The sequence below is a fragment of the Manis javanica genome, chromosome 4 (genome assembly GCF_040802235.1).
Source record: "Manis javanica isolate MJ-LG chromosome 4, MJ_LKY, whole genome shotgun sequence".
NCBI classification, from domain to species: domain Eukaryota; kingdom Metazoa; phylum Chordata; class Mammalia; order Pholidota; family Manidae; genus Manis; species Manis javanica.
In genome coordinates this window covers 133,516,607-133,533,015 of record NC_133159.1, presented here as the reverse complement: position 1 = coordinate 133,533,015, position 16,409 = coordinate 133,516,607, and the positions used below count along the sequence as shown (strand labels likewise).

The 16,409-nt window shown below is 35.9% G+C and overlaps 1 protein-coding gene across 5 annotated transcripts in view; it reads left to right on the top strand.

Annotated features, from left to right (window-relative positions):
* The window catches only part of PAFAH1B1 (platelet activating factor acetylhydrolase 1b regulatory subunit 1), an 82,302-nt gene extending 68,212 nt beyond the window's left edge, over positions 1–14,090 (top strand). For all 5 annotated transcript variants that reach the window (XM_073235024.1, XM_037022766.2, XM_073235021.1 and 2 more), the window contains 6 exons: positions 2,772–2,940; positions 4,461–4,563; positions 5,260–5,488; positions 6,818–6,919; positions 9,186–9,342; positions 10,236–14,090. In XM_073235024.1, coding sequence (XP_073091125.1) covers positions 2,772–2,940; positions 4,461–4,563; positions 5,260–5,488; positions 6,818–6,919; positions 9,186–9,342; positions 10,236–10,309 — 834 coding nt within the window. In that variant the 3' untranslated portion in view covers positions 10,310–14,090. The remainder of the gene's footprint in view (positions 1–2,771; positions 2,941–4,460; positions 4,564–5,259; positions 5,489–6,817; positions 6,920–9,185; positions 9,343–10,235) is intronic.
* Positions 14,091–16,409: the final 2,319 nt, after the last annotated feature.

Genomic DNA, 16,409 nt, shown 5'->3' with positions numbered 1-16,409 from the left:
TCTGAGGATACTTGGAATAAGTTCATGATTGTATTTTTAATTCTGTCATTTAAATTTTTTAAATCTTATTTGATTATCATTTAGAACTAACTTAATTATTTAAAAAGTAAACAAAAAAACTGAAAAGTATCTTGAACTAACAAAGCAGATGAAGGATTACCAACTTTGGCATAGGAAAAACAATAGTATCTCAATAGAAAAATGTATTGTAGGGACATGAGTAGACAATTCATGGAAGAAAAAATGGCTAACCAACAATAACAAAAGTTTTGTCCTTACTATTAGTTGTAGAATAAATGCAAACTAAAATTACTGTATATATCAAATCTACCAAAATATTTTATTTTTTAAGTGAGAATTCTCAGTGTTAATAAGAACTCGATGAGGCAGGCATTCTCAGTATTTTATTTTTTAAGTGACAATTCTCAGTGTTAATAAGAATTTGATGAAGCAGGCATTCTCATTAGATACAATTGTATCTGTATTAGATACAATCTTATGAAAGAACAATTTGGCAGAATATATAAAGGATTTGAAAGTTTATGCTTTTTGACCCAAAATTATTTTTCATCATCAGTGTTGGACCTAAGTCTTGCAAAATGAGGTATTTAAAATGAGGAATATAAAAAAATTCAGTATTTAAAGACTCACTTATATAATGTTCTCTATAATGAAAAATTCTAGCCAACAGTAGAAATTCCTTTAAAAAAGAATGTTTGCTAAGTTTTTAATGACATGGAAAAATCCTTAGGGTAAAAAACAAGGGGAGGATGGGATAATGAAGTGTACACAGTTGCCTACTTAAAAAGTATAGAAAAAATTGGAAACTGAGAGAGGCAAAAATCTCAAACATAAACATGACCAGTTTTTTCTGGACACATCTCCCCAAGCAGTGGAAACAAAATACAAAATGAACAAATGGGACTACATCAAACTAAAAACTTCTGTACGGCAAAGGAAACCATCAACAGAACAAAAAGGCAACCTACGGTGTGGGAGAATATATTCATAAGCTATTTATCTGATAAGGGGGTTAACACCCAAAATATATAGACTCATACAACTCAACGTCAAAAAAAAAAAAACCCAGAAAACCCAATAACCCAGTTAAAATATGAGTGGAGAACCTGAACATTTTTCCAAAGAAGAAATACAGATGGCCAACAGGTACATGTAGAGCTGCCGCACATCACTAATCATCATGGAAATGCAAATCAAGACCAAAATGAGATAATCACCTCTCACCAGTTAGAATCCCACTATCCAAAAGACAAGAAATAACAAGTGTTGGTGAGGATGCGGAGAAAAGGGAACCCTCCTATACTGTTGGTGAGAATGTCCAATTAGTGCGGCCACTATGGAAAGTGGTATGGAGGTTCCTCAAAACTAAAAATAGAAGTACCATACAGCCCAGCAATTCCACTCCTAGGAATTTACCAAAAGAAAACAAAATCTCTGATTTGAAAAGATATATGCACCCCTATATTTATTGCTGCATTATTTACAATAGCCAAGATATGGAAGCAATGAAGTTGTCAATAGATGAGTGGATAAAGAAGATGTATATATACATAGGATGGAATATTATTTAGCCCTAAAAAAAGAAAGAAAGCCTTTCATTTATGACAGCATGGATGGACCTAGAGGGCATTGTGCTAAGTGAAATAAGCCAGGTGGAGAAAGACAAGTACCATATGATTTCATTTACCTGAAGACTCTAAAAACAACAAAACAAAAAGAACAAAATAGCAGTAAATTCATAGACATTGAGAAATGACATGGGGGAATGGTTGGAGGTGGTTAGAGTGGATAAAGAGGCACAAAAATCTCAATCATAATATAAGTTGATTATGGAGATGGTAGTACAGCATGGAAGATACAGCCAATTGGTTCTGTAACATCTTCCTATGTTGACAGATAGTAACTGCACTAGTTGGAGTGAGGATTTAATAATGTGGGTTAACTGATGAACCAGTGTTGTATACTTGAAACTAATAATGACATTGTATATCAACTATACTCCAATAAAAGAAAAAAGGGAAACCATGCCATGTATTTTCTGAGTTTTTCTAAATTGGTTGATATATACCCTACCATAGAAGAATCTGAACTTACTATGGAAAGAATGCAATCAGCTATTGATTTCAGAGCCTGTATTTGGTGTTGATTAAGGATTGAACTTCATATTGGCATTTGGTCACATTCAGTGTGTTCATGAGATGTGTTTCTAATATTTTTGTTAGCTTATTTATTGTCAGAAAAATTATCTTTAAAAAGTGTGAATTTGACTTAAGGTTTTTATATCAAAATGACATAGGCTTTTTGTTAATCTGCTATTCATGGACAATTACTGTAAAGTTTTTTCTTGGCCTCTTAGATATCTGAGCTCTGCTTGTCTACTAGAATTTAGTACTTCCTTTTGTTCCCATAAATGTAGCCACATGAAACTTTTTGTTTTTGTACTTAAATTTATTTTACATGTCTATTGCCTGCTAACAGACCAGGAAGGGACTTTGTCTTGTGGCTTTATATACCTAATCATTAAGTATGTGGTAGATAATGTGGAACAAGAGTTCTATTTTAATTGTAACATTGATTTTCTCTGTAGAAAAAAAAACAATTTATACTTGAAGATGAGCTATTTCAAAGACAGTTACCCTTGGTCACTTGTGTAGTAGTTACTAAGGTGCCAGACTGGCCTGTTGAGTGCTAATGTAAAACAAGAAAGAAGTAAGGGGTTGATCTTAACCAATTTTCTGTTCACTTGGCAGGTGTGGGATTATGAGACTGGAGATTTTGAACGAACTCTTAAGGGGCATACAGACTCTGTACAGGATATTTCATTTGACCACAGTGGCAAGCTCCTGGCTTCTTGTTCTGCAGATATGACCATTAAACTATGGGATTTTCAGGGCTTTGAATGCATCCGAACCATGCATGGTAAGGGGCAGAGGGCAGTACTTTTTATACAGACATATAACATGGCATTCCAGAGAGAAGAATATTGCTTTCTGACAGTGCAGGTTCCCTGCATTCAGCTCTTACTTATCTGTATTGGTGGAGCATATGATCTAGATAGTACACGGATAGGCCACAGTAGTAGGGAGTTGTTTCTGTTACAAGATTTTAGGTATCTCTTACTGGTTTATATAAAATACTTAATTTGATTTCACAAATATTTTTGGATAAGAAAAGCTCCTTAGGACATCTGTCTATGTTTGAGAAAAAGAGAAAATGAAGCTACTGGATATTTTAAATTTTTGTCAATTGGGAAACTGAAGTCCAAAGAGTAGTAATAGCTGAAACCCAGATTCCATTGCTCACTTTTAATGTTCAGATACACTGTAGTCTTCAGGTTGTTCAGACTATATCTTGTCATGGAGACTATTCTGAGGCTTTGTGGAAAGAGCATGCATGGGCTTTAGAATCAGATATCTGGGTTCTGATTCCTCCTTGTTTACTTACGGCATTAGGAAATTCTATCTGCAAGGTAGAAGTAACGTTAAGTCATGGGCTTGTTAGGATAAAATGAGATTGTACACTTAAATCATCTTGGTTTACTACATGGCACATAGAAGGTGCTCACTAAGTGAGGATTTTTGTTTCTTTAAACATAATGAACTTTAAATGTTTGGATTGTATATAATGAATATATACTATATTGGTAGTAAATTTTTAAAAATAGATAATCCAGTGATATCAGTACATGAATAAGGTATGTAAAATTACATAAAGGGTGTGTTTTCTGTCAAATTAAATGCATTAGAAAGCTTATCAATGAAAGGAATTCTCTTGAATTAATTGTAAAATCTAATATTTATGTTTCTCTAAGTAGCCTGTAACTTGTTGCTCTAACCTAAGAGAAAAGAGTTCTTTCCTTCCATTATATATGCCTTAAAATAATATATTTATGAAGACTCTCTGGGTCTTTGTCTACAAAGGATATCTAATTAGGAATGTGATAATGTGTATGGAATAATGCAATTATCTAAAAAATAAGGCTTTTTTTTGTTGAAAATCAACAATGGATAATTTTCATCCACAAGTTTAAGTTTAAAACCAAATCCCCATTTCCTTAACCATTCCGTTTAGCTTTGCCTATCTTATTTCTATATTATATCTTAGATTATCAACCATGGAAAATTCTGTGTTTTTCCACACTTTATGTATTAACATTCCATGTATTGATATATTCAAATGCTGATGATACTGATGCCTTGTGATTTTAAGAAAGTTGTATAGGATGACAATCATAAATTGAGCTGGCTACATATTTCATTGTGGATTATTTAATTAAATTACTAATTTCTTATTTGTATATAAATCCAAGTTTCTTACCAAGTTATATAAAGCCTATTTTATTTAAAATTGCTGTGATATTTGAAAATCCTGTGGTACAGTGAAGTTCAGTTGCTCTTGGTGTCATACCACTTAATATGTTGCTGTATTGTATGTTATAGGCCATGACCACAATGTTTCTTCAGTAGCCATCATGCCCAATGGAGATCATATAGTGTCTGCCTCAAGGGATAAAACTATTAAAATGTGGGAAGTGCAAACTGGGTAAGTAGATTTAGTAGAAAAGTTGTCAGCTAAACAAAAAACCCAAAATTGTGTTCTGGATGTCCCAGTAGTTCTGGCTTTAACCCAGAATGACCACTGTGACAGTTGTGCTATATGCTTTAAAACTAAGTTTTGATCTCTAAATGTGTCCCAGAAAAGAATAAATTATTAAAAGAATCTGTGTCCTTGAGAGCTGTTTTCTGTGCAATGGCTTATTTTCTCTGGTCTCCTTTTAGGTGCTCTCTCTGTGAGTTGAAATAAAATGTAACAATATTTGTACAGGTATTGCCCCAGTTAGGCTTAATTTGGTTGTGCTTAGAATTTTACACTCGATTCTTATGATAAAACTTTAATCTACCTACCAGTGTTAGCCAATTAAGAGAGCATGGAATTATTTTTGTTAGGTTTATTGTATGTGTTTAGTTATGAAAGATTTAATTTTCTATTTTACCTTCTAGATTGTGTTGATTTGGTTAGTTCCTTAATGATACTCCCATCAGCTTATTTTAACTGACTTTCCAGCCTGTCCACATCTTTTATTAACCAGAAATGTACATTTATCATGTTGATGTGCACATGATTTTCCTAACTTTGTTCCATTCTTTTCATTCCAGTGCATAGTTAGTTTTGTATTACTTCTGGGAAGTGTCCCAACAATTGCCATTCACAGTGTAAATTATTAATTTATTTTAACAGCTACTGTGTGAAGACATTCACAGGACACAGAGAATGGGTACGTATGGTGCGGCCAAATCAGGATGGCACTCTGATAGCCAGCTGTTCCAATGACCAGACCGTGCGCGTGTGGGTCGTAGCAACAAAGGAATGCAAGGCAGAGCTCCGAGAACATGAGCATGTGGTAGAATGTATTTCCTGGGCTCCAGAAAGCTCATATTCCTCCATCTCTGAAGCAACAGGATCTGAGGTACTTTGTGATTTACTTGTCATTTCATGATTTTATTGCTCATGTCTCAGAACTTGAGATAACTACTTATGCTCAATTTCAGGGACATTAATGCATTAAAAAATGTCCATCCCAGAATTCTGAATCTTGAAATCCTCTACTTTTTCTAACTTGCAGATGTGTTTATATTGTTTAACCAAGGATTACTATTGCCAGTAGCTGACACATGATATGTGCTGGGGATGGGGGTTCTCCTGAAGAATAAAAGTCTTCATTTAAATGTATCAGAAATACCATTGTTCTAAGAGTATACCAGTGCAAAATGAAACTTATGGCAGAGGCTAAAGTTATCTATAGGCTATTTTAATTAACGTAATTATTTCCTTTTAAAATTTATGGTGAAATACAGTTCAGTACTCAAGTACTTGTTTTACTAAATAAAGAATATTTCATATGGAGTTCTTTAATACTCAATCATTATATGAGTCTGGAGTTTTATTATATTTCTTTATGATTCTCAATTTATGTTCTTCATGATTTCATTCTTAATGATTAGTGTCTTAAAAATAAATTACATTGTATTTTTCCTGTGAATAAGTGAGATGAGCCAAAATTGACCGCATTTATTTTTTATAGAGGCATTCCTATATGGATTTTTTAAATTACATTTTAATAAATGAAGGAGGAGAATCTCTCCCACCCCCAATTGTTTTTCTAACTGAAAGTTTTATAGAGATTATAAAGTAATCTATTTTTGGCTGGCTGGTTGCATTTTCATATTCTTTTTACTGCCCTCTGGTGGTAGTTATTGGCCATGTCAATTTGATACTGGCTGGACTTTACATTAAAGGCTGAATTAAATCGTTTTTAAATCTTCTTGATTACAGAAGTCTCAAGCAGTAGATTTATCATCCGTTGGTACTGTGGAAACTGATCTTAACCTAAGTGGAGATTTTTAATTTTTATATTATCTGGGTCCTTCCTGTGTAGCGTAGGTATGTCAGGACACTTGTGTATTTCAATAGAGAAAAATGCGATTAATAAATCCTGGAGACCTAATGTACAGCATGGTGACTATAATTAATAATACTATAATATATACTTGAAATTTGCTAAGAGGATAGAGAAGTTATCTTACCTCCAAAAGGCCGGGAGTTAAGTAATAGATATGTTAACTATACATATCTCAAAACATTGAGTTGTATGCCTTAAGTGGATACGGTTTTTATTTATAAAAAAAACTGCACCTTTACAAAATTGGGAACATATATCATTGGTAAACAGAAGTTACTTAAAGTCCTTAGCCTAACTTCTTACACAGGTAACTTAATTTTTTTGTGTTTTCTATAGACTAAAAAAAGTGGCAAGCCTGGGCCATTCTTACTGTCTGGATCCAGAGACAAAACTATTAAGATGTGGGACGTCAGTACTGGCATGTGCCTTATGACACTTGTAAGTTTACATAAACTTACCACCTCTTTTAACTTTTTGGGTTAGATGCCTTGTGATATCTTATTAAGTAATCGGAATCATTCCAGTCTTTAAAATAACTTCAGGTACTGTTTCTTAAACTTTTGTAATTCCATTGTTACAGTGAACGTTATTCCATTGTTACAGTGAACGTTATTCCTATCAAATGTCATGTTGTATATTGGATCTACAAAGCCAGTCAGTGCTGAGCAGGAGATTTTAGCTCACTGTATCTAAAAATTATGTATCTCCTATGGAGTAGAAATAGTATTATTATGGACTCATTCATTTTTGAAGCTGTGTGCTTCTCTGTTTCACTGTATTTAATATGAAACCCTTTAACTATTACCTGTTTGTTCACATTGCCCAGTTTATTTGGCTTATTTTACCATTCTGAAACTAATAGTACTAACTAGCTTTATGACTTGGAAAGGCTTATTTCATTTTAGGAACACCTAGATTTCATTATGAGGATATATAAATGATAATATAGGATTATGGACATTTTTGTTTGCCTAAGAGAGTTCTAAAGGAATATACAGGCATTAATTTGGCAGCAGTTTTTATAATTTGAAATCCATATTTGTTTGAAAGATTCCTTAAGTGTTAACTATACCTTGAAGTGATTGTCTCTCTGTAAAATATGATGCAGATACTTTGTATTGTATCTATATCACCAAGAATTGATTAAATGGAAATTAAACTCTTTAGTAGTGTTCTGAGTTGAATTCAGGTGTATTGCTGATAGAAAAGGTTATCTACATATAAAATTGGAAAGCATGTGCTCTTCCGTTTTGTAACAATATATGTCACCATTAATTTCCTTGGAGGTTTCCGGCTCCTACTTTTCAGTTGAAGGAGAATGCTTTATTTTGGGTGGCCACAAGAAATGTGACTTGACTACATAGAGGCTTCTCTACCTCTAGTGATTGGTGACTTTTTAGGTCACTAATAATAAAGCAAATGGTTTGTCACTTTGGTTATATATATTTTTTAATTAAAATAGCTTTTTTTTTGGTTCTTTTACAAAAGCAGTATGGTTATTTACATTGTAGAAAAATTTAGAGATATACAGAAAAGCTAAAAGAAGAAAATTAAAATCACCCTACCATACTTAATATTGTCACTCCACCATACTTAATAATACTTAACCATACTTAAAATCACATACTTAGTAATACTTAGCACGTATATTCCTCTAGACTGGAGCTGTCCAGTTGAACTTTCTTTGACGATGTTCTGTATCTGTACTATCCAGTATCAGAGCTACTAGCCACCTGGAGCTCTTGAGCTCTTGAAATATGGCTAGTGAGGCTTGAAGAATTGAATTGTTGATTTTATTTAATTTTAGTTAGATTATATTTAGCCACATGTGACGGGTAGCTACATTATTGGACTATACTGTTCTAAACCTTTTTAAATTTCTTTTTAGATAAATATGAGTTTTTAAAAAATACTCATGCTGTATCGTGAGTATTTTTATACTTAGAGGTATCATGCTGTACAAACTGCTTTGTAGCTGTCTTTTGATTTAGGAGGTATGTGACACTTGCTCATGTCCTTTGATACTCTTCTACTCTGATTACATACCATGCTTTGATGAACATCTTTGTTAACTAAATCTCTGGGCACATTCTTACTTATTTCATAGGATAAATTGCAAAAAATAAAACTGCTGGGGTGGGATATAAATGAATGGATGAATACATATGTAGTAAATACCTGTATTTCCTTTACCTAGAGTCTTCAGTTATTAACATTTTTCATTCTGTGTGTGTGTGTGTGTGCATACATTTTGCTGAACAGTTTGAGAGTTATTTGCAGACATCATCACACTTGGTCCCAGATATTTTAACATGCATTTCCTAAGAATAAGGGTATTCTACTATATAACCACAATAAAATGATCACACTCAAGAAATTTAGTAAACACACTGCATATTCAGGTGTTCTCCATTTATCCCAGTAATGTCCTATATAAACTTATAAAATAAAACTTTGTATTTTAGTTTCTGTTCAGGAGCCAGTCAAGCATCAACCATTGCATTTAATGGTCATGTCTTGTTAGTTGCCAGTTTCCTTTTATCTAGAAGAATTCCTTAGACATTTTTTTTTCTTTTTTCTCTTTGGCATTGACATTTTTGGTGCATGTAGTTTCAGTGCACTTTGAGTAATGACCTACTGTTTTCATTGAAGCTATTTAAACAATTTATCCCTTTATTAAGTCAAATACCTTTTTGTTTTCAAGGTGGGTCATGATAACTGGGTACGTGGAGTTCTGTTCCATTCTGGGGGGAAGTTTATATTGAGTTGTGCTGATGACAAGACCCTCCGTGTATGGGATTACAAGAACAAGCGATGCATGAAGACCCTCAATGCGCATGAACACTTTGTTACCTCCTTGGGTATGTATGAATTGTGAGGTTTCTCAGCAGTTAGATTTTGGATGCCAGATATAACAGTTTTATGTAACCATGTAGACTTTTCCAGGTAAGAAATGACCATGTGTTTCAGGGCAGAATAGAGAAGACAGGTTAAAAACTTCGGGGGTTCCTATCACTTGTTTTAAATTCTCCTTTCCTTAACTCTCTCTCTCCATCATCAGCTTTATAATAAAAAAATTACTTTCTCCATTGCACAACATTGGTTTTGGAAACTAGAATTGTGAAGAGGATGCTTACTGACCTACTCTGATGGGTAATTTTTCTCCCCTACTAGTTTAAATTTCTCACAGGAAATCTTAACTGGACTTTCTTCCTCTGGCATATATATACTGTCACGTACTGGGAATTCACAGAATTGTTTTTAAGTTTAATGAACATCCTCAATATTATCTAGACCTGAATCTAGAATTTAAGACAGTGAGTACATGAAAATATAATACATGAGGATATGATGGATCTATTTATAAAGCCTCAGTAGAATAGGGCTGATGCCTACCTCACAGAATTGTTAAAGGATTAAAAATGAGTATAAAGCATTAGTGTAGTAAGCTTGGAACATGGTAAGTGTTTAGGAAATAGACACATTGAGGCCATCCTTATTGTCATCCTTAGATTTGAGTGCTTATTCAGCCTTAGTTGAGAATGGGAATAGTGGGGGTAGGTATTTTTATTGAGGTGTTAATAAGAGATTTAATCATTAAGTCTTAGTTTTCCTAACCCAGTTGGTAAGCTTGATACCTTCTGGGGATGGATGTGTGCATATGTACAGAAAAAAATAGGTATTATTTTGTGGCTTGTTAAAAATATATCTAGACCAATCTGGTTTTAAAATAAGCCTTTTCTTTCTCTTCCAGATTTCCATAAGACGGCACCATATGTGGTTACTGGCAGTGTAGATCAAACAGTAAAGGTGTGGGAGTGCCGTTGATTGAGTCTCATTTGGCCCCTCCTCCCTTTTCTCCTCTGGATGCACTCTGATGATACCATGGTTACCCCATTGAGCTCTGTTTAAATAAATATTGTCCTTTCATGTAAATTATTCTGGATGTAGATTGAGCTTATTAAATGTTACACACAAAGTATTCATGCATGGTGAATCCAAATTGTATACTGTAAATTTACATACGTTGTCTAGAAGTACCATAGGGTTTAAAAACCTGGGCTGGCATTGGTCACACCAGGCCTAAGAAGGCAGAAGTTGAATAAATTGAACTAGGGCACTAAACTGAATAGTTGACAGTGTCATTTTATGTTGGATTATTAATTCCTGTTTTTCTTTCTGCTGTATGTTGGTGCCTGACTTGATGGCCTCATTTGGAGGAAAGTGGTGGTTATTAGGGCTTTTTCTGAAATGTGTATCTATGTAACATCACTTAAGTGTGCTTAATAAATCTTCTTTAAGGATGTTAGATAATAAGGCTACAATTCAAAATCGTCTGAACCGTCTGTGTAATTAATGGGAATTACACATCGGGATTTTTGTCATGACACATTTGCCCAGTCAGTAGGGTGCATTTATTTCAGCAGCCTGTCAAGCAAGGGCAGTGGTATATTTATGTAGGAAAATAACGTAAATCTCAAATAAGAGAAATCTCAGCAGCTAATAGCAAATCATTTGTTTCATTTGGGTCTTAATGCTTTGTAAAGAAGTTAAAAACACTGTAATACTCTAAGCTTCTATTTTCTACACTAGACACACTTCTAGTTGTATTCTCCGTATTATAGACTATATAGTGATGTGTCCTACAAGTAGAGTCTAATCTTTCCATTGACTGTGTCATGGTACAAATCACTATTTTGTTTTTGATGTTTTTTAGGGATGTGCAATGTGCATTACATAAAGACAGAGAAATTACTGAAAAGGTTATGTTTGCCCATTTTAAGGGAACGGGAGAAATACAGCAGTTTGTTCAGTATGAATCTGATATTGATTTGAACTGTGTTTAACTTAACAGGATAAAAGAAAAAGACAGGGTTTAATGAAACATGCATAAAAATGTACTTTGTTTTCACCTTTTGTTTATTTATAAATGTTTATATGGGCCTATCTATAAATGGATAAGTCTGTATATATATGTCACACACATAAAACCTCCATGTTCTGGGTTTTTTAAGAAGTGCTAAAACATACAGAATAAATTTTGCTATGGACTACCATGCTTTAGAACAAACCCTTTTGGATCCTAATGCTTCTGAAAACTAGGTCTGACTCTGTGGGAATTTTTCCCAGTTAATGGAAATCACTTCTGTTAACCACCCTCCTTGCCCCCAGTTGGGTTGTTCAGCATTTTACACATCCCTGATATATTGTATATTGTGATCCAAAGTAGGTTTAAGAGAATTTTTGTCTGTGACTTTGGAAACAATATTCCACTGCAGATTATTAATAATTCCATTGCTTAGCTAACCAACTTTTTTTTAAAGAAAGTCATTTGAAAAGTTAACAATGAAATAAGACAGTTTAACAAAGAAATTTATTCTGAACTGCATTTTATTCATTTGTGTAATGTGATTTTTTAAATATTCTTTTTAGTATTTAATGGAAATTTGGTTCCTGAAAAAGAAAAGGGTTAGTTAATGTCCTGTAGATTCACAGAGAATAGGCCTTACGTTTACTAGAAGCAGCTTTGTGTCTTCTTGTTTGCTTGTTTTTAATAATTCCTGAGAGATGTCTCTGGATGGAAAAGTGTTTTGAGAAGTAATGGCTATTTTTTAAGACAAACATTACAGCTTAAGATAATTCCTTAAATACAGTAGAATGACTTTCAGAACAATATTGCCTCACAACCATACTCATATTGACAAGTCTTTTTTTTGTTTGTTTCCCCTTAGCTGTTCTGACTGGATTTTTCTACAAAAGCTATGGAAAATATCTTTGTTCTTGTTTGCTGCTATTTCCTGTCCTATTTTAAGAAATATAAATACATAGAAATGGTGCATCTTAACATTTGTTTGTACATGTATAAATGTCTTGTATTTTAATTCATTTTTAGCATGTAGCAACACAAATTGTTTAAGGGTAAGCCACAACATCTAGAAATCACTCATAGATGTGAACAGTAAAGGAAACAATGGTACTGATTTAGGAGGAAACAAGCTGCTGCTGTCTGCTGGTTTTTTTCCCCCTGCAGCATACAGTGACTTTGGCTAACACAGGAGGAGAAACCATATTATTCTAAACAAAGTCACCCTTACTTGGGAGATTGCCACGGCCTGCTGCTTGTTTGAGTTACCAGACATCTTCCGTTTAAGAAGCAGCCAACATTGAATCTCAGGGATGGTCCTCAACTGGATCCAAATGTAACAAGCCCTGTTTGAATAATGAGGTTGGGGGTAGGGAAAGAATGATCCATCCACAATCGGGAATCAGACTTGCAGCAGTTTCCTGCACTGTTGTTTGACACTGCCCTGCTGATGCCCTTTCATCCTGTCTCCTCCATTCTCTCTGTCTGCTGTCTAACCCTGTGCCTTGCCTGGGATAAGTACAATGATGAGGTTACTGGTTTGGATTGTAAGTAGAGGAATTTATTAATTGGTTTAGAGGTTCACTGCTGCTTTGTCACTTTCTCAATCAAATTGGCCACTTATGTAAGAAATAAAAAGCTGGTAGAATTGCAGGTGATTATTGACTTGTGTATGTGTGAAAACAGACATTCCAGTGCCACCCTAATGTAACGTGCCCAAGAAATCCTAGCTGCACTCTAGAAAGTGCAAGCCACGGAAACTGTGGTTTAGACATTGCTTGGAGAATAGTTGCTTTTTGACATGGCATCTTGCACTTTAGGAGACTTAAGACCGTCCTGTTTTGTCTGTGTGTGGTGTGACCAATGGTGTGCCTAGAGCACTGCTCTAAAACTCACTAGTGTTAGCAAGTCGTCCAGGCTGTGGAGCCCTCGCTGTAGTCATGGGGAACTTGGCTCTAGGTCACCAAGCCCCGTCTCCTGTCAGTGCCCTGCTCTCCTGTCTGCCTCTTTCTGTTTCTATGTGAATTTCCACGTAGTATCACTCATTAGTTTTTTTTTTTCTAAATTTAAAGAAAAACTATTTAAAAATAAAAGATGCTTTGTTTTGTTGACAGTGGTGGCTTGATAATCCTTAAGCAACTGAAGTTAAAATTGTTGAAGGAAAAGGCACTTAAAATGGTTACTCTTTTCTGTCCAGCTGTATATAAGTCCAATGTGTTAATTAATCTAGATGATGCAAAGAAGAATCTCCTGGTAGAGAAGCGACATGTACACAATAGGTGAAAAAGATCTTTTTTTTTTTTCAGTGGGCTGGGGGGAGGGCAAGCTGGATTTACAAGTCACGACTGGACTGAACTGGCCTTTTTATCTTTCACTGTATCATGTAAGTAGCTGCTTTCTTGTCCTGCCTATCTTCAGGCACCCCTAAAGCTCACTCTGAAGATAGAAACAAACACAAAATCTTGGAGTTAGAAGTTGATCCTGACACTGACATGAAGGCAAGCATTGATTTCCTATGAACGTTGCAGAGGTGGTGATTGGAGAAACCAGTTCCCCAGATTGTGAGTTAGCTGAAGAGATTGACACAATTTTAAAAAATCAGTAAAGGAATGTATATATTGCTCTTGTGTTTTACAGTAAGATTTGTTGCTCTCAGACTGTGTAAAACAAAATTTATTCATGTTTTCTGCATATTAAAAAATCTTATTGTACCAATTGGTAAACTATTAAATGCCTATAAAACTAGATGCGATTTATTTGTTGTCTCCTTGTGCACAGATTTTTTTTTTTGAGTTGAGTCTTAATAGGAAATGGGACTGTATTGAGCATGAGCAAGCCACAAATTGCTGCCAGGGCAGTCGGGTTGTAACAGGAGGCTTTTCTTTAGGGTACAGCCTTTGCTGCCTGCTCCTCTCACCCTACTTGGAGGAAGGAGCTAGGAGTGGTGGCTGTAGGGGCCCTTGTGGCTGTGGGCTTGTACAGAGCCTGCAGGGTGGAGCAGCTCCAGACTCTTTTCTCAGGCCCTCCCTTTCTCTCCAGCACATCTGACAGTGGCTTCAGAGCTGAGGCCAGAGGTGAAGCCAAGAATGACCTAGCATAGTCCCATTGCAAAAACTTGGCCCTCCTGTGGTGGTCAGGGCCTGAAGATAAGGGCTCTGCCCCCTTGTCTGTCAATGAACAAGCCTCTTAGTCTGTCCAGTGGTCTTGGTTTTTTGAAGATTATTAATGTTTTAAATCTTGGTTGAAATATACTGAGAACATCCATTCCTGCTCCAGAAAGCCAAGCCCCACAGCTTTCTATGCTTTATGCATGTTGGCTGGTGGCCCTACATTTCATCCCCAGACTACTTGCTCAGCTAGCGTCTGTAGTATCTTTAGGGCACCCATGAAGTCAGCCTTTTTCATTTAGTAGAGGACCAGTTGAATGAAGTGGCTGTTGTAACTCAGTGGTTTTCCTGCCTCCTGTTGGGAGTAACCTGTCCCCCAAATGGGAAACTTGAGCAAAGAGCACCAAAGTAATCTGCTTGAAGTTGGAGTTCACTGTGTTTTGCAGTTCCATATCCTTGCAGGGCCCTTCATCTTAAGCTGAGATCTGGGTGATGAGCCTGACCGTTTCCCTAGGGGTAGAGTTTTAGCTTTAGTATCATCTCAGAAGTGCAGATGGTGTTCAAAACCCGTTAAAATTCACTGGTATGCCTATCATCTCAGGCTTCCACCCACGTTTTACAGTTGTGTCTGCCTGATGTAGGAAGAGGGAGAAGAAAGTGGACAAAATGGTGATGCACTGGGTATGGCGGCTCTCCCGTATCTTTGGTGAAACTTGGCCTGCGTGCACACTGACCAGTTACCTGCTGATGCACCATAATTGTATCTAGGGAAGGTTTTCTTACAACAGTGTGTTCCCCAGGCTAGCAGCTTCAGAAGAACCTGGGAACTCATTAGAAATGCAAGCTGTTGGGCGCTGGCTCAGATCTACTGTATCTGAAGCAGTGGGATCCAGCAAACCTATTTTAACAAGTCATTCAGAGGATTCTCATGGAATCTCAAGTTTGAGAACCACTTGTCATTGAAGTAGGAATTTGGACAAAAGTTGTGAATCCCTGGACTCCACAGCTGCGGTTTGAACTCGATCTCTTTCACACGAGGCTTTTCCTTTTTGAGTAATTTATTTGGTCATTTCCATTTGGTCACCAACTCTTCTTTCTATAGAAGTGGAGGTGGAAAGAGACGGGGGTGGGGTGGGGGGATGGAATACCCGACATTTGAATGCCTATTAGGTGCTAACTCTTAGTCTCACATATACGCCCTGCTGGTGGGTATTAGTACAATTTTAAGGACAAGGAAACAAGGCCCACGAGGTTATGCCAATGGTATTGACAGGAAGAGCTGAAGTCGAAACCACATCCACTTGTTCTTTCCCTTACCTGGTTCTGCCTATATTAGGTATCACAAGTGTAAGGAGGACCTTTTGACATCTTTCAATCTAATAATGCAGGAGTACCCTCATCCTGTCCTGAGCCCCTTCCTATCACCACATTGCACCCCATTGTGATGGAAGCTGGAAGTGGAGAAGCAGGGATTATGTTGCTCACACTGGCAATTTAGAAAGGCTCAATCGTGCCATGTAAAAATGACTTCTCACGGTAATTGTGTCCTGAATGGTCTCCATCATCTTGATTGCATTTTTTAATGGAGTTTCCTATGCAATGGGATTGTTCCATTTGAGGACCACCTGCCCTCTCTAGGTGTCCTGATTATGCATACCTTGATATGGGAGTTTCAGCAAGTAGGGGTAAGGAAATACCCAGCCACATCAGAATACCTCAGACATTTTCATGATGTATAGGGATTCTTTAGCCCAGTCTGAGTTCTCTCAATGCTCATATTCAACAATGACAGTTTGGGGGGCAGGAGTGGAGACTGGTAATAGAACCTTAAATGTCTTGAGTTGGTTATAGTAGTTTTTTAAATATTTAAGTTATAAAAGTAATATGTTAAAAGAAATCCAAACCTGGAAGAAAGAGTGAAAAAGCACAGGGTTGAGAATGGGACTGGCAGAGGTGT